At 33.7% G+C, this 24,660-nt stretch overlaps 1 protein-coding gene across 1 annotated transcript in view; it reads right to left on the reverse strand.

Moving 5' to 3' along the window:
• Nucleotides 1-324: 324 nt before the first annotated feature.
• Nucleotides 325-24,660, reverse strand: part of LOC115243590 — a 273,190-nt gene continuing 248,854 nt past the window's right edge. Inside the window, exons 5-14 of the mRNA XM_029820717.1 lie at nt 21,306-21,515; nt 20,397-20,657; nt 16,868-17,077; nt 15,959-16,219; nt 11,600-11,716; nt 11,364-11,477; nt 10,992-11,135; nt 6,341-6,533; nt 6,185-6,257; nt 325-5,880 (exon numbers count right to left, since the gene is read on the reverse strand). Of these exons, the coding sequence (XP_029676577.1) occupies nt 5,859-5,880; nt 6,185-6,257; nt 6,341-6,533; nt 10,992-11,135; nt 11,364-11,477; nt 11,600-11,716; nt 15,959-16,219; nt 16,868-17,077; nt 20,397-20,657; nt 21,306-21,515 (1,605 nt within the window). The 3' untranslated portion in view covers nt 325-5,858. The remainder of the gene's footprint in view (nt 5,881-6,184; nt 6,258-6,340; nt 6,534-10,991; nt 11,136-11,363; nt 11,478-11,599; nt 11,717-15,958; nt 16,220-16,867; nt 17,078-20,396; nt 20,658-21,305; nt 21,516-24,660) is intronic.

Genomic DNA, 24,660 nt, shown 5'->3' on the forward strand with positions numbered 1-24,660 from the left:
CTGTACGTAAAAGAAATATCTACTTTATACACACACGTGATCGCGTGTATATGTATATTTTCCTTTCTCCTACATACATTATATCAATCTGATAAATTTAATAAATGATAGAATAATAAAGTCAACATATTATCTCTTTCTGATTTATTCCTGATGCGGCGAGAAATAATTCCCACGTCGACATGACCAAAAAAAAAAAAAAAAAAAAACGCAAATATAAAATATACAAGATGTGTTGTAATGTTCTGGACTGATTTTCTCTAAAACGATATATAAAATAATGCATACCACAAAGAATTGTGGATATAAATATGGTCGGTGATAATTTTGTTAATTTGCAGTTTATTTCATAAGACATCGTCGTTTCTACAGTAATATTGTAATTGCTGCATTTCTGTCGCTGTTACATAATTGAGCCTATTTTATGTACAATAGTCCCAACACATTGTATATCTCTGACCCGATTCAATTCAAAGTGGCAACTCAACGGATGGCATTTATACAAATTGAATAGAAACGTTGCGAAAGAAACAATATGCTTGCAGTATAAACTTACATATCCGAGTTACATTATTACGCTGTTATAATTTAAGTTGATCAGACAAAAGCTAAACAATTTCCTATTGTTCGCTTATTGAATTACCTCTCCCACTATTCGTTTTCTTAAAAGACAAATATATAAAAACGACGAGAACAGTAATCAATATATAAAATAGCACAATTTTAAAACATTGATTCATATAAAGTTCGAAAGGCTTCTTACGCTTTCATATGAAGATTGTACCAAAGTCATGACCTGTTAATTATTGGAAAAATCTAAGAATTTGCACACAGAAAAGGCATATATATATATATATATATATATATATATATATATATGTATGTCTCAAACAATTCTATAAATATGTATTTCTTTATTTCTCTGTGAAATCTCCAGCTCGATCGAGACGCTTCTATTGACGTTGTGGTAATTTAAAGATGTTTTCGCGAGAAAAGTCTGCCAGACAATGTGATTTTTTGTTTGAAAATATGACATCGCCGATACTAACAATATTCATGCTGAATAATTCATGCTCTCATTGCATTTATTATTTATAGTAATCGTGCCACGATTATTCCTTTCGGTACAATCTTCATAAAACTGAAAATCAAACTTTCATCCTCCCGAATATATGTTTTATCGATTTTTGTTATGCTTACTAACACTTGAAAACACAAAAAAACTTACGAATCACATTAGATACACGATCGTTGAAGTTATTTTTTGGCAAGAAATTAATGGTCTCGAATAAGAATCTTGCAAACGTGATTTGGATACGCTTGATATACCAGTGTACGTAAAAAAAAATTTAGATTGAAAAATATTAAACGCATTGATTGTAGATATTTGCTATAAGATGACAAACCAAGAATGAGCTCGCAGAATTCTACAAAAGAGATATCCTATCTACATCGCATAGTATAATTATGATTTTACTTAAGGGAATGTCGAGTACGCTTAAAGTTGAAATTAATATATTAAATACTTAACTCGAATACACTTAATTTAGGCATAAAATGGCCCGAATTTGTGTCACTAAGAAATATATCATAATAAAAATATGAAAAAAGTATAATGATAAAAATGTAAAATATTAATATATAAAAAGAAAAGTTTTCTCAAATATTTTAATAATAATTTCATTAATACAAATTTTATATACATTAAGTAGGGAAGGTTTTATACAGAATTGTAACGCATTCGTGACGTGTTCTGATAAAGTTAAATAAACCTCGAGTAGAGAAGAAAAGAAATTTAAATACAAAAGAAAATAAACAAGCTCCGTTTAATGACACAAATTCGAATCAAACTAACAATCTAGTGACTAGATATTAAGCAAGAATTACCTTCATCTTCTAATCAATCGCGCGCTCGAGGACACATACATACATACATAACATACGAACATACTTTAAAGTTGTATTAGGCAATCTCGGATTGACCGATCCGCGATTATAGTCGCTGATACTAGGTCGTAGATTCTGCCGCGTAACGGATCCATTTCCGCTGATTTCTAAATTCGATTGCGGCCTATACTTTAAATCTAAAAAACGTACAGATACGTATATAATCATATATACACACACGATTTTCTTCTTATGTACAGAATTGTTAACTATAGAACATCGCTAGAGTGTCGTCGAATGCGAGGAGAAAGATAGTGATTAGATAATTGTTAATGGTCAAAATACTGTGATAATAAATGAAAAATCAATATCCAGAAAAATGTTTTGCTCCATTATAAAAAGGATTGTACATCAATGTGTTGCATATTCACAACGATATTTTTGCTTAGTAAATTTATTGCGTTGTATTTGTTAAATAAATTATACAAAATGGCATGATAAAAAATTCGATATAATGTTATCTGAAGAGCGAAACAAATGAACGGGAATGATTTCGAGTGGATTAACGATATCGAGCAGAAAAGGTCAAAGCGATAATGAACAGCGGATCATGATCAATACGCGATCACGATATAACGCTATTATTATTGACAATGTAACACGCGTGTCGCTTAAAAAACAAAAGATGATGGTGTAATTTGCTTTATTGTTGATTTACGGTAACGTGCATGTGTCGGTTTTGTTATCACTTAGGGAAAATTGCCACGAGCTCGCGGCATAACCAGATCTCGTTCGAATATTCGCGAATCGATTTGATAATATAGATAATTTTAATCGAGTTAATAATATTGGACGAAGATAATTATCAAATATACTTATAACATGGTAAATGGTAAGTAAAAACTGACGGATTATATATATTGGGCACTTGTAAATTTGTAAAAGTGTTAAAAAAAATGTTGTTTATAACAACAAGTTTCGGCGCATGCTTACATGTGTTTTTTTTTCATTTTTTATAACTACACACTTTTATTATATTAATATATTTTACTTATAAAATTCTAAAAACCTTTTATAACGAAAAACACACATTTACTGATGACTGAGTGAGTCTTTAATAACAAATGCATATAAATGATACGTAATGATAAAGACACTGTTTGGCGAAAAACATACAGAAAAAGTGGATGATTCGTAATGACTTGTGTATGGGCTAACAATTATCTTAATAATATATCGAGGTGAGTATTCTTTACGATGACCTGATTCGCGCAGAGCTCGCGTAATTTGTCTCGTTTCGATCAATAAATTATACTTTCTTTGTTACGCGATCTTTCTGTACACTTGGTGTACTAAGTGCATTTCGTATCTCTTGTGATCTTTTACTTCATGTGCCGCGAGAGAAAAACGCGATTAAAATACAAGTCTCATAAAAATGCATTATTTACGAGAATGTGTACAAAGGAAAGAAAATCGAGATTGTCTCCAGCTTCTCGACAGCATATAAAAAATCCAAAGAGAAATCTTTCTTATCAACGAAAAAAAAAAACCACGACTGACTATTTCTGACAATCAGTATTGATCGTTTTGTTGATCGCAAAAAGAAATTAGAACAGATATGAAATTTTTATTAAGGACCAAATGGGAATGAACGGAATAGAGAAGAGGAACGAAAGAGTTGGAAGAGATTTTATATTTCGTTACGCGTGTTATCGTTTCGAAGAATCGTGAAATGTTATTACATAACATTGTTATTTCTTCAATTTATGTGTATACATCCGTTTCAGGTAAACGAGATCGCGATTTGGAACGCGTTTCGATTTGCATGCAATTTTTCTCTCAGGCCACAAAGTCGTGACCCAGTGAGCGAAATTCGAAACAGTTTGTTTTATTTTTCTCCTTCGATCGTGCCATCGCAATTTTCCGGTACTTTTTCACGCCATAGGCAAAGTTTACGTACCCGGGAGAAACAAACTCTTGGTCCCTATAACTGCTCGGAAACACATATGTCTTCTTTTCTTGAATTTATTTAGGCAAGTATTTGCGCTTAAATATAAAAAGAGAAGTAGATATTATCTCTCTCTTTCTATCTGACGTATTTTATGGCAGATTTGTAATCTCACTTGCTACGAAGACATCGATTTTACGGGGAAAATATACGTAATTTCGCGGAGAGAACAGTGACGCACGCTTTAAGAATATGTTTTTGATGTTTAATATTTCAAATTTTTTTTTATAATTTGTAAATTTTGCGTTTAATACATTTTTTCTATGTTCGATCAAAGGCACGGTATACTACATTTACACATTTAATAATCACGTTACTAATTAATACCGAGCCTAATTCATTCCGGAAAAAACTGGTCTGCCAATTTTTGACAATAATTTAATTTTTTGGCACTCAAATGTACTCATTTATAAGCATATTTTACTGCTGAATTTTTTATGATAATTAGTAATTTGTTGATTAAATTGATTAATTGATTAATTGAACGTTGATAAATATTGATGAATTTTGAAAGCATTTTCGTAAATTTACGTATGTCACAATATAATTTGCAAGAATAATTTATGATTACAACGCTTTAAGATGTCTTTTCAAATTATTTATCTCCCATTTTACTCGCGTCAAACTTTACAAAAAATCACACGAAATTATTATTACAACCGAATTTATTTCGATCGCTATATCGCGCGTAAATCCGGATTCAAGTAAATTTTTCATTCACGGATTATTTTGCGTGCGTCACAGGAGAAACGGAAACGGCGACTATTATTTATCGAATCAATCTGTGTCAAACGCATGAGAAACACGGCCGAGCCATGTCAGTCAAATCGCCGATATTTTCGATTTCTCCATCTTCCTCGCCTCGATTGATCGTTTTCGCGATTGGTTGCTCATCCTCTTAAGTACATGCATGACGAGATTTTCTTACGACCTATCTCTCCCAAATTTATCGCCCGGGCTTATTCTACAGGAACGACCCTACTTCTCACACCTAAATGTCTGTTAACGTATATCAAAAGGACTATGTACAAAAGATCGAGCACGTCGATCGCATCTTTCTCGAGCGAATCCGAAATCCTTGCATCGTATCCGGAAAATGTCCGGAAATATAAAGAGAATAGCACGATTCGATTCTCGCGCTCGAGAGAAAAGCTGCCAACGGGTCGAAGGCTTAGGAACTATACTTACGGCTACGCGACATTGTCGAGCGAATTTCACAATCATCTTCGAGGTGTGCATAACTCAACATTTACTAGTATGGTCACGATGATCATACAAGTTTTTGGCTATTGAAATGGTCGGAGTTCATGATTCCCACAAATACTATCGAAATCGATCGATCTGTACAATCTTATTTATTGACAATTCGCATTTTAATATTGATTGCCTTTTAGGCGCAAGTGTCAGTTATTTATCCCCAATATTATTAGATTTTAAAAATAAAACGCAAATTTTGAATAAAAATTATAACTATTGCATTGCAAAAATAATATTTTCTTCGCGATAATAATTTGCAAATGTCGAATAATCAACAAAAGTTTATTCATCCAAATTAAAACCGAGAGAATTTAATACTAAATATTTTAAATTGTATATAGTTAAAATGGATAAATTAAATACAATTAAAATACAATTAAAATAAAAAAAATGTAACAGAAAGATAAGCGATGATTGTACAGATCGCGATTAAATGATGTTTCCGACGATGCCAAGTCGTCATTGAAAATTTTTAATCATCATAAAAATTCGCAAGACAGAAATACCTAATCTCACGTAGGTCGTCCCAGTAATACTTTAGTCAGCTGTCGCGATCTTCCATCTGCTCTTCATCTTTTCCTCTCATCATTTTCTTCACGGATAAACTAACTACGATTATGAATATATTAATATTTATAAATGTATCTCCACATGTATATCTATATCAATACCGTTCCCATTCGGCATGTTTCAGAATAGCTCGCTTTCACTGGGCATTCATCTCAGATCTGTTAACATATAATTGCAATAAAAGCTTTATTTTTTGCTTTGTACGTTTATTCAAAGCAAGTAGTTTTTAAAACTATTTTACTTATACAAATATTGATAACAGAATCGTTTAGAGATTCAATCAACTTTATTACATTACGCACAACAAAAATTTGTTTTATTGATATTGGATATAAAGAAATTCCATTGTGTCCCAATTTCCATCGTTTTTGTTCAGTATATTTTAAATACTTAAAAAAAAATAATAATATATATTTCGGAAAAGATGTCGTGTCTCTATATAATACATGTTACGATACTCACTTTAAAGCTTTATAACGTTCCTTTTCCGGATTGTTATCGGGCGGTTCGCACTCGAAAGATGCTAGCGCAAGTGCTGTAACAAAAAAGGACAGAAATTTGTCGAATTCAATCATTTTCACGTATTTTCCACAGTGGGATAGAATAAATATTGCTCACTGTTTTCCGTCAACACGGGGCTCGCCTGAAGGAAGGCAATGACACGCGGATTCTTCTCGAATGGACAGGCAACTTGCTTCCACGCGATGAATTCAGTCACCTGCTTCGCCAGCTGCCAGAATTTCTCAAAATTGATATGGCCGTTTGGCAGTCTGAAATGCATAACTGAACTTGAGCAGCGAAAATTAATTAGCTATGAGAAAACTCGTCGCGTTTAGGCATACGTTGTATTTGACACGTTGTGAATCGATAATCTCGATCTCTATAATAATCCCAAAGTTGTATTGACATCTGTTTATTAGACGTGTAACCATTCAGATATATGTCAGATATATCTAACCAGTTACCTATTTTATTACAAAATTATTGCGCGTAGAGTAACAACACGGAAAAAAAAATTAGCTGCTGTAGCTAAAAACTGCGTGTAGTAACTAGATTTCAGTCGTAATATATGGACAGCGAACATCTTAGCTGTGACACCTATTTATTAGGTGCAACAGCAAACATCTTAGCTGTGATACCTATTTATTAAGTGCAACAGCAAACCGTTTTGCTGTAGTTTAGAAATTTATTTTGCAAACCATGATTAGCTATGGTAGCGAAAATTTTTTTTTCCGTGTTGTGAATCGATAATCTCGATCTCTATAATAATCCCAAAGTTGTATTGACATCTGTTTATTAGACGTGTAACCATTCAGATATATGTCAGATATATCTAACCAGTTACCTATTTTATTACAAAATTATTGCGCGTAGAGTAACAACACGGAAAAAAAAATTAGCTGCTGTAGCTAAAAACTGCGTGTAGTAACTAGATTTCAGTCGTAATATATGGACAGCGAACATCTTAGCTGTGACACCTATTTATTAGGTGCAACAGCAAATATTCGCAGCGCGATACAAATCTGAGCTGATATCTCAGGATTCAAGTTCATTTGCAGTTTCCTTCGATTCAATCCCGTTCTTTATTCTAATCTGATGTGAAAAGCATGCTTCGTTCGTTTAAGAATTTTGTAACTCGATGGATAATATTTGCATTTGATTCAAGCCTCAGAGTTAAGATACGATCGAAATGCAGTTACATCTTCTAATCTCAATCTCTATTTATTATAACAAACTCTACTGATAGCGATTTATCGTTCTTCAATCTCTTTATTTTGTCTACTTTTTCTTTTTTTTTAAATATTAAAATAAATTTTCTGAGGCTTGAATCTCTTTCTGTATTCACATCTCTTTTTTGCATATATCTGCCATCTTTTAAATATATATTTAAGATTATTAAATCAGTAAATCAGAGTTAAATTTTATAAATAATTTTCTATTTCATAAAATTTTTGTTTTGTTCATCGAAACTTTGGTTCTTGATTCTGTCTTGTCTGATCTCCAGAGAATACCTCTTGCCTATCATGGGAGCCATTTTTCTTGGTCCGACTCGATTCGACTCTACCGGAAAGACTCGTCTAGAGCAAAAACAGTAGCAATCGGGGACTCCTGCCAGATCCGGTAAATTGAAACTGGCTGCGATAGAAAAGATGCCGGAATATCGCGTGTGGAAGAAACGAAATCTACTTTTTAGAAAAAGATCAGCAAAAAAATAGATATGTGATGCAAGGGATGCAAGTAATCAGGAATCTCTTTCAAAGAAAGCTTTTTCAAGATCTCTATTAAGGAAATCTAAAAAACTTTTCAAAATTCGATTGATAAATTCCTATCCAAATAGGACAAAATGATATTAGCAGACATAATTTTACGCGGAAAAAGAATAACTAAATAAAATTAATCAAATCAAATAACAAAAAATCTCAAAAATATTTTACATATGCAAAAAAAAAAAGATCTATATTCCAATTATAATATAGCATGTAAGTAATTTTGAATAATATAATTGTATGTAACAAATATTTTAATGTTTACTGTAGAAATAAATTCTGATGCGGGGGAAGGGATAACGAGTTCTATTACATTTTTATGTTACTTTCTTTTTTGTAATTATTTTTCCAGCAGTATTTCTTCTTGTTTTTTCTCTTATCTGTATACTTATCATTTCCCGACTGTTACTTGAAGATTTGCAACTTAAGAAAACTCCATTTCAAGCTATCTTTTCTACACTTGCTTTACTAAGTAAAAGAATCTCATCATCGGGCAAGCAAGATTACGGACGTAAATTATCTTTCAGCGTATAAAATGAAATGACGATGCGAATACGCGGAATGAAAGCGAATAGTCGTGAACAAACATAATTAACTTTTTGAAAAGCGAAAAATCTTTTTCACTGGCAAAAATGTCTTTTGCAGATTATTTACTCAGTAAATTAATCCCCATTGCTGTGATATCGTATCTTGCATTGATGTCATTTTTTTGGCGTTCCACGCTATATTCTAATGCTGAAAAATAAGTCGTGAAACGATCTATATTATTCCAATTTCTGATAAAACAAATTATATTCAAAAATATATTACTGATTATATATTACAACAAAAAAAGTAAATATAAGAGAGAAAAAGAACTAAATTTTATGTTAAATAAATGGTATATTTAAAGAAAAGCAAGTGTTTCAATGCTACTTGTATTTTCCGAGTTAAATATTGCTATATATGAATACAATTCCCGAAAAATATAAAACCATCAAAAATTGTCTATTATATATATTTATTGTATTATTCTCAAATATATATTTCATATATATGTCAGTATGTAAAATTATTTATGATTTATATCATGTTTAAAATAGACATATTGCTTGTTCTTTTTTCATTTTCTCAATAGTGTGTGTGTATAGATGCAAAAGATAACATTGGTTTGCTGTTGTTTTCTTCCCTCCAAATTTTCCTTGGGCTGTTATTACTAAATCTAAAGTCGATCATTTCGCGCTTTAATAAGCTCCTCATTAGCTAAGCGGGAGTAGTGGACTATGATAATCATAATTAATTGATGCATATCATAATAGTCGATTATGCATTACTCTCGCGTATACTAGAATATATCAGAATATACCGGAAAAATTCTGATATTTATTTATTTATCATTATTATTATTAATCGCTTTTAAATCATGATTGATTATCTTCTAACTCATTGCGAATATCTCTGTCACAGAGAGAGTAGTACGAGCATTTAGTATATTATTATTAACATTGGTATTTAAAATTGTTGAATTATTTTCTTTTCACGTTATTAAATTAGTCATTGATTAATATTTAAACTAGATAATGTGCGTGTGTTCTTCACGTCTATGAGAATTTCTTAGATACAGATTTCAATTTATATCCACTATACTTATTGTTAGATCCATAAAATAAATAAATAATAAATCTGTTATATATAACAATATAATACACAACAATACAACAACCAACAATTATTAAAAATCAAGTTTTTTCTCGTCGGGCTTTGTTTCATTATTATTGAGATGAATATTCAATATATGTGAAAGCTCTTTCGGAAGTGCTATCCGAGAGAACATTCCGTCGGGAGCGCGACGACCGGATTAAAGGAGTTCCTGGACATAGTGCATTCGCGTGGAAATCGAGAATACGTAATGGCACGAGTCCTCCCGTGGGCGTAGAACGCTGGTCGGGCAATTAGCTAATTCCCAACGAGACGAAAGGAACGCAATGACGCGAGGACAACGTTGCCGAGCGACGCCGTTTGACTTGAAACTTTTTAATTAACCCAGATCGCACGAGCCACATTTCGGGTCTTTCCTGCGGCGTCAACCGCAATAGGAAAAATTCAATCAAGTCAATTTGATCGCTCTGTTTTCCCTTTCTTTCCGTCAATAACGATTGCCTCTAACGTCTCCTTTTGCGTTCGAGAGATGGGAGAAAAATAATATCGCGTACAACCGCGTACTCTTACTAATTGTTACATACATGTATAAATTATACGAAAATTAAAAAAATTTAATTTCCTTCAACTAAAAATGGCAAAAGAATTTTGTTAATGGCTCGTCTTTTGGACTAAGCCGATTATATGTGGAGGAGTGCGAACAAAATTGCCCTCGCTCCTTCGCTCTTTTTTTTTGTGGAGAAACGACGCGGAAATTTGGCTTTCGGCGTTTTGTTACGCTCAATGTTGAGCGTCACCACGCTCGATTTACGAGGATTACAGAGCGTTTATTGCTCTGGCGTGCAATCCTACGAAGGGGTGTAAACGAACAGGGATAGCAGTCGTGTCGTTGCGCCATTATCTCCCCGATGCTACACCCTAGCGCAAAAAATGCATCGGGGCGCTAACAGTCCCGCGGATATTCGCACTTTCCAGATACGCTCTCGCGCGATTGAAAAATTGGGAAATATATATGCATGCATTGTCCCCCGGATACCTCCGCGCGAATAAAATCTATCGATGCTGGTTTCAATTTGCCGGATGCAATTTTCGCGAAACTTGTTACTGCAAAATCGTAATAAAATTTGCTGAACAATTGCGCCGATTCAATATCCATCGCAGAAAATACTTGTTACATATATACATATATACATATTATTATCTTTAATATATGTATATTATATGTATATGTGCGGTTTATTAAAGATATATAGTTCTCTCTTCTCTTCTAATTATTATTTTTTATTCTGCATATATGTATATAAAACAAGCATTATTATTACCTGTTAAAAGAAATTTCAATTGAACTTTTTTCACACACTTACCGTCTTCTTCAAGCGAGATATAGGAGACATGTTAAGGCCAGCGATGATCGCCATCAGGGAATTGAAGTTGCCAATGTTAAAGCATTCTCGAGCAGTCTCGATCCAATATTCGACGACACGAACGCGTTGCTTCTTCTTTGCATGCTAAAAGAATAAAATGAAATGATTGTGAAGCCTATACAAACACGCACGCATACACGAAAATTTTCTAACAGTTTTGAAAAATACTTTTTTATTTTAAGATTTGATTTTTCTTTATTGAAAGATTTTATTTAGATGTTACTCAAAACAAAAAAAAAAAATGTATCAAAAGATTTGCAAAGATTAAAATATTGAAAGAATATTAATATTTCTTAAAATGATGATATTTACCTTGCAGACTTCCGTCGCTACAAAGTAGCTCAATCTATTAAACCATTGAACGTACGATTCAAGATTTCGAGTTTTCTTCATATCCTTGAAGGATGTTTCTAAATGCGGCGACTCCTGACGGGATAATTAAAATGATAGTGTTTAACGGTCTACGATATAATAATGTTGTTAAATTGTTATAAAAACATTTTTGAAAAATGCTGAATGAGATATATAATTGTTAGAACTAAACTCACTTTGGCAAAGGCCTGCACAAATTCTTCGGGTCCGATGTAAGAGAGTCTCTCGAGTTCCACATGGGTCAATTGTTGTGCCAGCACAGTGGCTGATGGACAAAGTTCTGTAATATCCACCTGAAAGACAAAATAATACTTACGTATTAAAGTGGTTCGAAGCTCTTGTATTTAAGAAAAAAGAAAGAATCCTGGTTAAGATACAAATAAAAATTGTGAATTGGAAACAACACAAAAAATAGAAAAATATCTAGGTAATACTAAAAAGAGCGCTATTTCAAAAGTATAAATGTTATTTTCAAACAAAATAACTAAGTAGAAGCATCATATATATCGTAGACATCATACTGATTCATGCTGTTTACATAAGTTACAGCGCTATAGATTTAGTTTCTTTTTTTTTTACTTTGTTAACTATTTTAATTTTAAAAAATTATGAGAACTTGTATTGCTCTTTTAAAATAATTGATATAATTCATCTCAAAAATGATATAAAAATGAAGATAAATATAAGCATAAAGAATCATAAGAGTTAATTCTATATGTAGCATTAATACAAGTCAAGAGATTTATTATTTTTAAATCTTACTTTCATCGAAGTCAAATGTAGTGCGCAAGAAACGTGATAGGACAAAGCATTATGTGCAAAAAGAAAAATCGTCGCGCAATAGTGCTGTAATAAATGGGCATTTACATATGTCGCTTTTGACTTTTATACTTTTCCACTTCTTCTCGAGAGACTTTGGCTTCTCAGAGCTTCGATTTCTTTACTGGTCCCTGCTCGCTTTATTCCATTTGATTTGTCGACGATATTCGTCCCAATGTAACATCTCAAAGGCTGATGTGACAGAGAGAAAGAGAAAAAGAGAGAGAGAGAGAAAGAGAGAGAGAAACAGAAAGATAGAAAAAGAAATAGAGAGAATGAAGCTTGCATAGATTTTCTAAGCTGCATTTTCTATACTCTTTCTCATTTTATAAATGTGTGAGCGTATGTATACGCGGATACACAAGCTTTGACAGCTTTTGAATGTTACAAGAAGTGGTAGAGAATGAGGGATTGGTAAATATATATATTTCTCGACTGCGGCGGAAAAGGAAAGATGTCGTCGAAAGGCGACGAATAAAATCACTGGGCTGCGTGATCCGTTTAGGAGGAAATGGCACTCTGAGACGGACTTCCTCTCCCATTGAATTATATCGTCGATCGTATTATCGAAGTGCCCGGCATAGAAGTGGACAGAGTTTAACTAAGAGAAGAAGAAATTGCTTTGACGAGAATGCTGGTAAAAGAGCAAATTCAAGGGTTCTCGCGTGGTAAAAGTTCTGATTTCGACTGTAAAAAATAAAAGGCATCTTGAGATGGCATTTCAAAGAGCAATCCAAACATAAAATTTTTTTATGGATAAAGAACACATACATACACACTCGTAAAGGCAAAATTGTTTTGTGCGGTAAAGGTAAAATTTTTTCGTTCTAAGTAACGTTTTCTTTTTTCATAATTGTCGGCGTAAAAACGTAAAAATAAATTTTCTATGTACTGTCATTAATAAAATAAACAGGAGCATGAGTAGGAAGCAAATGAGCACAACTGTGATGGGAACTGAGTTTTATGGTTATTTTAATGAAAAAAAAAAACGTGGTAAAACTTGCGTCGAAGAAGTTACGGGGTAGTTGAAACTTTTATCTCAATGATTTAAATTGTACTGTCTTGCTCCCAAGTCTCAATCGAGGGAACAAAAAAGTAATTTTACTTAACATTGACATTAAATTCCCCGATTGTAAAAGAGCTCACATCATTAAAAGAAACGCCACGGTATGCCATTATTTGAAAATCACCATTTTTTGTGAGCTCCGATATTTAAAATTGTTCTCGTCTTTCATCAGTTATCGAGCAATACTTTGTTTCGCTTCTGCGGCCAATTACGATAATGAAATGAGTACAGGCCAGAGTTAGTTCGTAGTGGTTTACTGGGGCAAAGTCGTTGAAAAGACCTAATCGGTTAGTGACGGTCTCGGACCGAGGTAAAGTTGCGAGTTGCTTGGAAATTTGCCGGGAGCGATAATATCCTGCGCAATGCCCAAAGAAACGTTGCTGCGAGATATTAGGTAAGTGTAGTTTCACTTTGCTGCACGCAAGATCGCATTGCGAGATTCACGAGAGATTTCTTGCATCGAGTGGCGAGTTTCCTCTGCTATTATCTCATCACGTGATGAAATTATTATATTTTAGTAAGAATAGAAAAATTGCATTAAATTTGGAATAAATCGAAAATGATTTCAATTTTTTTTACATTCTAAATGATATCCTTGAGAACCTTTTTTGAATACCATAGCGCGTAATCAACATTATACTCGTGTTTTTTAACTTTTAATTATTAAATATATATATATATATATATATATATATACGAAATGGCCTCCGTGGCTTTTCTTCACATACAAAAGTCTTTGATGTAACGATAAACAGATTTTAACAAAATATCGTAAGTGTATAGTTAGAGAGAACAAGGATTAAATTCATGTCAAAATTTCAATGAGTATACAGCAGAAAATAATATCGCAAAGATTAAGGTAAATTATTATCGTATATATTTAACGATTTTTTAATATAAATCGATGTCTATGAATATATCAGGAGTTTATGGGAAAGCTGCGTTTTCATATATTGCGAAATTGCCTTATTTTCTTGTAGAAATTTTGACGCGACATTTATCACACAGTCAGCAAATAACCGTGGTCGCTTTAATATTCTTTGGAACGAACTCGCCAGAAATTCTATTTCACGGGTTTAATGGACATTTTCGTTTTACCCTCGAATACCTAATTTTATTCTGGTCCCGCACGTAAGTAACAGTTATTTCGTATTCATGGCAGAATTATTGTGTACATAAGTTCAGCATAGATTTGCTCAATCTCTCACTGATATTATGTTATATTAGTATTTCAAAAGTTGTTTAAAATACAATTTAAAATACAAAATAATTTTTGGGCAAAAATTTTGAATTGTTTATTATAAACAAAACCCATGAGAGCCGAATTGAAAAAAAAAATATATAAATAAATTTGAAAGTTTAAAGTTCAAAATAAGATTAGAGATATTGCACGTAAAAAAGCTTAAAAATAACTTTTTTTGGTAAAATTGCATAAAAGATAACACACCTCCGGTTTAATCGCCACTTAAATATGTGATAGGAAAAGTTTTTCTGAGTAATTTCCCGCAAGAAATAAGTGGAAGACGACATTGGTTTAGGAGATATAACAAATTGAAGTTTCACAGTTTTAATGCTTTTTCTCAGGTATTATAAAATAATATTAGTAAAAGTAAAGTTTGTGTACGTTGTATTTGTTGTAGAGCAGGCGAAAAAGTGTTTGTTTACATTCATGGAATAGGTACACGGTTATGGATATTTTGTCAATAATGTGTTTCACCTATTTCTCGCAGTTCGTTAACAGCTTTCAACATGCGACTACATGAATTCCTGAGAGTCATGTCTTCAAAAATATTATTTATTGAATGCGTGCTTTACGCCTCCCCCACCCCCCAGAGGGGCTCCACTTCCGGAGGATATAATCTAACCGATATCTATTTTTGATTTAAAATTAAAATTTACTATTAACTTATTCCTACCTTCAACAAGACTTAGAAATTTGTATAGTCGTATGTTGAAAGCTTTTAGCGAACTGCGAGAAATAGCTGAAACACATTATTAACAAAGTATCCATGAGTGTATACCTATCCCGTAAATGTAAACAAACACTTTTTCCACGTCTGCTCTACACAAATATAACGTGAATAAACTTTATTTTTCCTTATTTTATAATAGAAAAAGCATTAAAACTATAAAACTTTAATTAGTTATATCTCCTAAATTAATGCTGTCCCCCACAAATTTCTTGTGGGGAATTATTCAGAAGAATCTCCCCTACAACATATTTAAGTAGCAATAAAATCGGAGGGGTGTTACCCATCTTAATTTATAATAGGACATTATGTAAATTTTCATTGTTGATACCAGATGTGATTTATGTGAATCATGTGAATCATGTGAATTCATGTGATTCATGTGAATCTATAAACGTGTTTTTTAAATTAGTTCTTCTGCGAAAGAAGTGGAAATTGCTAAACTTTACATCATCAAATTGCGTTTTTATTATTCAGATAGACTTTGTTGCTTTTCCAAGGCGTTTTTTTTTTCTTCGACCAAATATCAACATGTACGAACTTTGGAATTAGAAACATTCGCGATATTTATAGTTCGGAAAACATCGTGCTAAAGCGACTAACTGACTGAGCCAAAATGCAGGACAGCGAGATGCAAACTGACGGCTGCAAATGGGAGCTTGGTACGGAAACTCACAAACCTGTGTAAGCTGCTCCGTCGCTGCCTCGGTCGCCAGTCTGGCCAGGCCTTCCTCGTACCTTTCCAAGGCCGTCAGTCGTAACAGCAAGTTTTGCAGCAATGCCGAAACTTCCTGCCTGGCCGCGGCGTCGACCGCAGCGACTTTTTGCGTGATGGATCTGACGTGACCCATCACCCTCTCGTCTCGAAAGTCGTACGGGAATGTTTCCGTCCATTCCGCCAGCAGCTGCACTAGTCGCGGCACGAAGCGATGCAGTCGTTCCTGAAATATATACGGAATATTTTATCGTTTTTCAATGACAAAGATAAATTTTTCTTTCAAGGGATAAAAATTTCACAGAATAAATGGATAAAGTGATGGAAACGAATGTTTTCACTTTGCAACTGTATTATTGTTATATAGTTGTGAATCGAATAAATTAAATTAAGTAAATGTATTGTGGGATCAATATTTTGCGATATGAATAAAGAATAGTTCCAGAGTGACAGTTTTGAAACTCTTATAATATATCGCACTGACTCATAAAAGCAAAAAAATAACGCGATTTATATATTACATTAAGATATTTTAATATCCGCAAGAATATGATAAGAAAGTAAGATAACGAAAAAGAAAGAGTGGGATCTTGATGATAAATAATTTTCTGTAAAGTTAAAGGGAATGATTTGTTTCACTCATGTCAGACGTAAGATACTAGATAGATAGAGATTATGAGAAAAGCAAAGAAAGTTTTTGCGCTCTTTATATTTTGCGATAGGTGAAGGAACGAAATAAGAGAAGGGTGGGAACAGACGAGAATGCATGACCCCGTGATGAAACGATAATACACGCGGCCTTCGTGGATGCATCGTCTCGAGCAAAGGTTTCGTGTCGGTTCGTAAATCGAAAGTATATCCACGATGTGCTCACCTTACCGCCCTCTCCATTCAGATTTTGCTGATGCTCGCAGAGAGCGCAAACCTCGCCCAAAAGCTCGTGCGGCTTGATGAAGAGCCTGGCGCTCAGCAAAAAGGCGAAGAGGTACGCTCGATCGGGATAATATTCCTCCGTAGGCACCATATGCTGTACCAACGCCTCAAGTGAGCCTGAGACGAGGTTGCCGTCTCGATACACCAAAGCCTGAAACAGTATACGGGTTGGCTTGAGTAAAGTAACGCGATGCTGCCAACTCAACATGCTATCCTACAGTGGACCTGTGTACGGTATAATAAAGCTTAATATACGAGTAATAGAATTCCGAAAGTTGGAAGTTAAAACTTATCTTGGATGACATATTTCTGCTATTAGATTTTCTATCTATGCTAAAATCTTTTTTTTTTTTTTGCAGAATGCAACATTAAAAATATATCTAAAAGATACAATTCAAAATATACTTTTAGAAAATTATAATTTTTGATCGTAATAATTCTTATATTATTTTACTAATGCTTATAAGATTTGAAAACTTTTTTATACGTAATTTGCATCTCTTGTTATCAACCACACAACGAGACTCGAGCGAGCAGAAAGCGTTGTGTATGGTGTCGTCTCTCGAAATACGATCGCAAAGTATTAAAAAATGATAAATACGCTTATTTCTTACGATTATTACACACCACAATTCGAGATTATCAATTCGCGCAATTAATTAACTTTCGCGCAATTGTGGAGAAATATCGGGAGTGCCCGTACAAAGTGCTACGCTATAATTCTGTTGAGTTAATTATGCGTGCACGATAGCAAATAACGATGTTTTCGCGAATGAGTGCCGCGTGAGTATCATGAGGAAGTAGAGAAGAATAAACAAGCGAGAAGAGAAGAGGAGGTTCGTGACGAAGCATTCGATGACAGCAAAGCAATTCTTCCCGTAGGAGATAAACAATTTATAATTTATATAATTTATTTGCTATTTTTGTGAAATTAATTCCTAGTTTATGTTTGAGATTCCATTGGTTTCTATCATATATGTATATATATGTATAATATAATACATACATAAAAAATAAATGTATATATAATTTTTCTAAAATTATAAAATGTATGTATATTTTTTATATATGTGAAATTTTACATATTTTATATAATAATATTTTTATACCCATGCGTATTACAGTTAATTATGTACGTCAATATAATTTATTCACTTGATGCTTGCATAAGTGCGTGTTATAAACTGACAATGCGTAATTTAAAAAACTTTTCAAGAGAATTTTTTCCCCATCGTGCATCCATGTAACGTTTCTGGTATGTGGGACTTTCATGAGTTGATACGTGCGCGGAATGTAGAATTTGTGGTGGATACCGCCGAACGATTCCGCGGAACGCGCTTTTGAGTTAGCTCGTTCCAAAGTTGGCGAATGCTAAATCTGCGCCAAAGTCGCGCTCACAACCGAGATAACAAGCTGTCGGAGATTCAAATTGGATCCCAACTTAAACTTATCACGTCTTAATGCGGCATTGACGAGGTAATATTTCCGCCACGAACGTCCGTCAAGTTCTTGTCGCATTACCTCGGTAAACGTCGATATGGCATTCCAAAAGTGCGTATATTTGCATTTTGCATACAAACAAGTATGTGTGAACAGAATTAAATGTATGTATTTTTATAAAGAATTGAATATTTTACCGGCATAATAATTAATTATTTCAAGAAAAGATTGATAAAAAGACCCCTATGTTGCGTATTGATCGCGTCGTTATCACACAAAATTATTTTCATTATATTAGTTTCATATGTTTTAAAAGCATTCGGGTAACTGATAAACTTGTATGATCCATATATGATCCATACGGGATTCGAATGGCTTAAGCTTAACTTCCGGTAATGCAACATCGACGAGATAACGTTTTCGGCTCAACTCGCGAATAGTGTAGAAACTTTCTATCCCAACAGCCGGTCGGGTTGTACGAGTTAATGTGAAAGTGTGAAAATCCAACCCTTGCTACAGTATCCTAAATTTCTCTCTAAAGCTTTCCAGCTGATTAAAGGTAATTTCATTGTCTCAATAATGCATTTGTATTTCCGTAATATAACCAGTTCATTAAAGCTCCTTTATTAAAGACATTATGTAATCCTTGGATGAAAAGCAAATTTATATCAGTCTCATTCTCTTTTTTTTTTGATATTTTAGAAATTCTCATATTTCTCCATTTCCTATAACAAGGATTTAACATGAAATCTTTAGATTAGATAGACGCGTTTAAACTCCTTCAATACTAGTTTTCACAATAACATAATAACATAGTAGTACACTTATGTTCATCAACTTTCATGAGTAAGACATACGAATATTACTTTAAATGCTTGTCCATAATAATTTTCTAATAAATGTCACTAAGGTAACTTTAGCTTGAACTCTACGTGGTATTTTATGATGCTGGATGAATATTGTCCGACTAGGACTTTACGTGGCTTTGAGAAGTTTTAGGTTCAATTAGTTTATTGAAACGGAGGGCGGAAGGTCGTAACGGTACGGTACTATTACGAAGTTTCCACGGATCGTAAAGCGTCTCCATCCGTGCCACCTATTTCCCGTTAACTGCGAGTAACAAAGTGAATACCCTAGTGTTGTTCCCGGTTTCTCTTTTCCATGTTCTCGATTCGGGTTACGTCTGTTGTCTCTCAGACAAGGAATTAAGTCATGTCATTTCGAAGAAATTTCAATCGAATGACAAAAACTTATCTTTATATATTATATGTAGCTCGCAGCTTAATGACTTTACGTCATATGGAATAAACGTGCATGTTTATTTATATTATTCCTTATTTTATTCGTTTTCCTTTCAGTCTTTTTTTAATAAACGTACATGTTGTTTTTCTATTTGTATTTAAAAATATTTATATTCTCTGCTATCTTTTGTTGTACGCGTTGATGCTCGAAGGTAGCTCTAAAATACGTAATAAATATCTTCTTTGTATTTTATGTGTTCGATTGTCTTCATAAAGTATATCGAGGAAAGTATAATAATTAACCTTCGACGATAAGGAAAATTTCTGGCGGAATCCTTTGCTGATAAAACATGCATTGTATAAGACGACGCAATTAGATAGCGATTTATTAAGGAACCGCGAACGAAAGGGATCTTCCTTTAAGAAAATCGGATAAGATAAAAAGTTAGGTAGAGCACTTTTCTCTTAAAAAAGCTGCTGTCGTAAAGACTAATCGTAAGGATGATGAAAAAAAATGAGAAGATCCAAAAAAGATGGGATAAAGTTTCTTCTGAGTTAATGGCAAGTTTAACCTGCCTTTATTTTATCAAAAAAAAAAAAAAAAAAAAAAAAGTTTTTTTTTCTTCGACCAAATATCAACATGTACGAACTTTGGAATTAGAAACATTCGCGATATTTATAGTTCGGAAAACATCGTGCTAAAGCGACTAACTGACTGAGCCAAAATGCAGGACAGCGAGATGCAAACTGACGGCTGCAAATGGGAGCTTGGTACGGAAACTCACAAACCTGTGTAAGCTGCTCCGTCGCTGCCTCGGTCGCCAGTCTGGCCAGGCCTTCCTCGTACCTTTCCAAGGCCGTCAGTCGTAACAGCAAGTTTTGCAGCAATGCCGAAACTTCCTGCCTGGCCGCGGCGTCGACCGCAGCGACTTTTTGCGTGATGGATCTGACGTGACCCATCACCCTCTCGTCTCGAAAGTCGTACGGGAATGTTTCCGTCCATTCCGCCAGCAGCTGCACTAGTCGCGGCACGAAGCGATGCAGTCGTTCCTGAAATATATACGGAATATTTTATCGTTTTTCAATGACAAAGATAAATTTTTCTTTCAAGGGATAAAAATTTCACAGAATAAATGGATAAAGTGATGGAAACGAATGTTTTCACTTTGCAACTGTATTATTGTTATATAGTTGTGAATCGAATAAATTAAATTAAGTAAATGTATTGTGGGATCAATATTTTGCGATATGAATAAAGAATAGTTCCAGAGTGACAGTTTTGAAACTCTTATAATATATCGCACTGACTCATAAAAGCAAAAAAATAACGCGATTTATATATTACATTAAGATATTTTAATATCCGCAAGAATATGATAAGAAAGTAAGATAACGAAAAAGAAAGAGTGGGATCTTGATGATAAATAATTTTCTGTAAAGTTAAAGGGAATGATTTGTTTCACTCATGTCAGACGTAAGATACTAGATAGATAGAGATTATGAGAAAAGCAAAGAAAGTTTTTGCGCTCTTTATATTTTGCGATAGGTGAAGGAACGAAATAAGAGAAGGGTGGGAACAGACGAGAATGCATGACCCCGTGATGAAACGATAATACACGCGGCCTTCGTGGATGCATCGTCTCGAGCAAAGGTTTCGTGTCGGTTCGTAAATCGAAAGTATATCCACGATGTGCTCACCTTACCGCCCTCTCCATTCAGATTTTGCTGATGCTCGCAGAGAGCGCAAACCTCGCCCAAAAGCTCGTGCGGCTTGATGAAGAGCCTGGCGCTCAGCAAAAAGGCGAAGAGGTACGCTCGATCGGGATAATATTCCTCCGTAGGCACCATATGCTGTACCAACGCCTCAAGTGAGCCTGAGACGAGGTTGCCGTCTCGGTACACCAAAGCCTGAAACAGTATACGGGTTGGCTTGAGTAAAGTAACGCGATGCTGCCAACTCAACATGCTATCCTACAGTGGACCTGTGTACGGTATAATAAAGCTTAATATACGAGTAATAGAATTCCGAAAGTTGGAAGTTAAAACTTATCTTGGATGACATATTTCTGCTATTAGATTTTCTATCTATGCTAAAATCTTTTTTTTTTTTTTGCAGAATGCAACATTAAAAATATATCTAAAAGATACAATTCAAAATATACTTTTAGAAAATTATAATTTTTGATCGTAATAATTCTTATATTATTTTACTAATGCTTATAAGATTTGAAAACTTTTTTATACGTAATTTGCATCTCTTGTTATCAACCACACAACGAGACTCGAGCGAGCAGAAAGCGTTGTGTATGGTGTCGTCTCTCGAAATACGATCGCAAAGTATTAAAAAATGATAAATACGCTTATTTCTTACGATTATTACACACCACAATTCGAGATTATCAATTCGCGCAATTAATTAACTTTCGCGCAATTGTGGAGAAATATCGGGAGTGCCGTACAAAGTGCTACGCTATAATTCTGTTGAGTTAATTATGCGTGCACGATAGCAAATAACGATGTTTTCGCGAATGAGTGCCGCGTGAGTATCATGAGGAAGTAGAGAAGAATAAACAAGCGAGAAGAGAAGAGGAGGTTCGTGACGAAGCATTCGATGACAGCAAAGCAATTCTTCCCGTAGGAGATAAACAATTTATAATTTATATAATTTATTTGCTATTTTTGTGAAATTAATTCCTAGTTTATGTTTGAGATTCCATTGGTTTCTATCATATATGTATATATATGTATAATATAATACATACATAAAAAATAAATGTATATATAATTTTTCTAAAATTATAAAATGTATGTATATTTTTTATATATGTGAAATTTTACATATTTTATATAATAATATTTTTATACCCATGCGTATTACAGTTAATTATGTACGTCAATATAATTTATTCACTTGATGCTTGCATAAGTGCGTGTTATAAACTGACAATGCGTAATTTAAAAAACTTTTCAAGAGAATTTTTTCCCCATCGTGCATCCATGTAACGTTTCTGGTATGTGGGACTTTCATGAGTTGATACGTGCGCGGAATGTAGAATTTGTGGTGGATACCGCCGAACGATTCCGCGGAACGCGCTTTTGAGTTAGCTCGTTCCAAAGTTGGCGAATGCTAAATCTGCGCCAAAGTCGCGCTCACAACCGAGATAACAAGCTGTCGGAGATTCAAATTGGATCCCAACTTAAACTTATCACGTCTTAATGCGGCATTGACGACGTAATATTTCCGCCACGAACGTCCGTCAAGTTCTTGTCGCATTACCTCGGTAAACGTCGATATGGCATTCCAAAAGTGCGTATATTTGCATTTTGCATACAAACAAGTATGTGTGAACAGAATTAAATGTATGTATTTTTATAAAGAATTGAATATTTTACCGGCATAATAATTAATTATTTCAAGAAAAGATTGATAAAAAGACCCCTATGTTGCGTATTGATCGCGTCGTTATCACACAAAATTATTTTCATTATATTAGTTTCATATGTTTTAAAAGCATTCGGGTAACTGATAAACTTGTATGATCCATATATGATCCATACGGGATTCGAATGGCTTAAGCTTAACTTCCGGTAATGCAACATCGACGAGATAACGTTTTCGGCTCAACTCGCGAATAGTGTAGAAACTTTCTATCCCAACAGCCGGTCGGGTTGTACGAGTTAATGTGAAAGTGTGAAAATCCAACCCTTGCTACAGTATCCTAAATTTCTCTCTAAAGCTTTCCAGCTGATTAAAGGTAATTTCATTGTCTCAATAATGCATTTGTATTTCCGTAATATAACCAGTTCATTAAAGCTCCTTTATTAAAGACATTATGTAATCCTTGGATGAAAAGCAAATTTATATCAGTCTCATTCTCTTTTTTTTTTGATATTTTAGAAATTCTCATATTTCTCCATTTCCTATAACAAGGATTTAACATGAAATCTTTAGATTAGATAGACGCGTTTAAACTCCTTCAATACTAGTTTTCACAATAACATAATAACATAGTAGTACACTTATGTTCATCAACTTTCATGAGTAAGACATACGAATATTACTTTAAATGCTTGTCCATAATAATTTTCTAATAAATGTCACTAAGGTAACTTTAGCTTGAACTCTACGTGGTATTTTATGATGCTGGATGAATATTGTCCGACTAGGACTTTACGTGGCTTTGAGAAGTTTTAGGTTCAATTAGTTTATTGAAACGGAGGGCGGAAGGTCGTAACGGTACGGTACTATTACGAAGTTTCCACGGATCGTAAAGCGTCTCCATCCGTGCCACCTATTTCCCGTTAACTGCGAGTAACAAAGTGAATACCCTAGTGTTGTTCCCGGTTTCTCTTTTCCATGTTCTCGATTCGGGTTACGTCTGTTGTCTCTCAGACAAGGAATTAAGTCATGTCATTTCGAAGAAATTTCAATCGAATGACAAAAACTTATCTTTATATATTATATGTAGCTCGCAGCTTAATGACTTTACGTCATATGGAATAAACGTGCATGTTTATTTATATTATTCCTTATTTTATTCGTTTTCCTTTCAGTCTTTTTTTAATAAACGTACATGTTGTTTTTCTATTTGTATTTAAAAATATTTATATTCTCTGCTATCTTTTGTTGTACGCGTTGATGCTCGAAGGTAGCTCTAAAATACGTAATAAATATCTTCTTTGTATTTTATGTGTTCGATTGTCTTCATAAAGTATATCGAGGAAAGTATAATAATTAACCTTCGACGATAAGGAAAATTTCTGGCGGAATCCTTTGCTGATAAAACATGCATTGTATAAGACGACGCAATTAGATAGCGATTTATTAAGGAACCGCGAACGAAAGGGATCTTCCTTTAAGAAAATCGGATAAGATAAAAAGTTAGGTAGAGCACTTTTCTCTTAAAAAAGCTGCTGTCGTAAAGACTAATCGTAAGGATGATGAAAAAAAATGAGAAGATCCAAAAAAGATGGGATAAAGTTTCTTCTGAGTTAATGGCAAGTTTAACCTGCCTTTATTTTATCAAAAAAAAAAAAAAAAAAAAAAAAAAAA

Source organism: Formica exsecta, unplaced genomic scaffold (genome assembly GCF_003651465.1).
Source record: "Formica exsecta isolate Colony F162 unplaced genomic scaffold, ASM365146v1 scaffold72, whole genome shotgun sequence".
In the NCBI taxonomy this organism is placed as follows: domain Eukaryota; kingdom Metazoa; phylum Arthropoda; class Insecta; order Hymenoptera; family Formicidae; genus Formica; species Formica exsecta.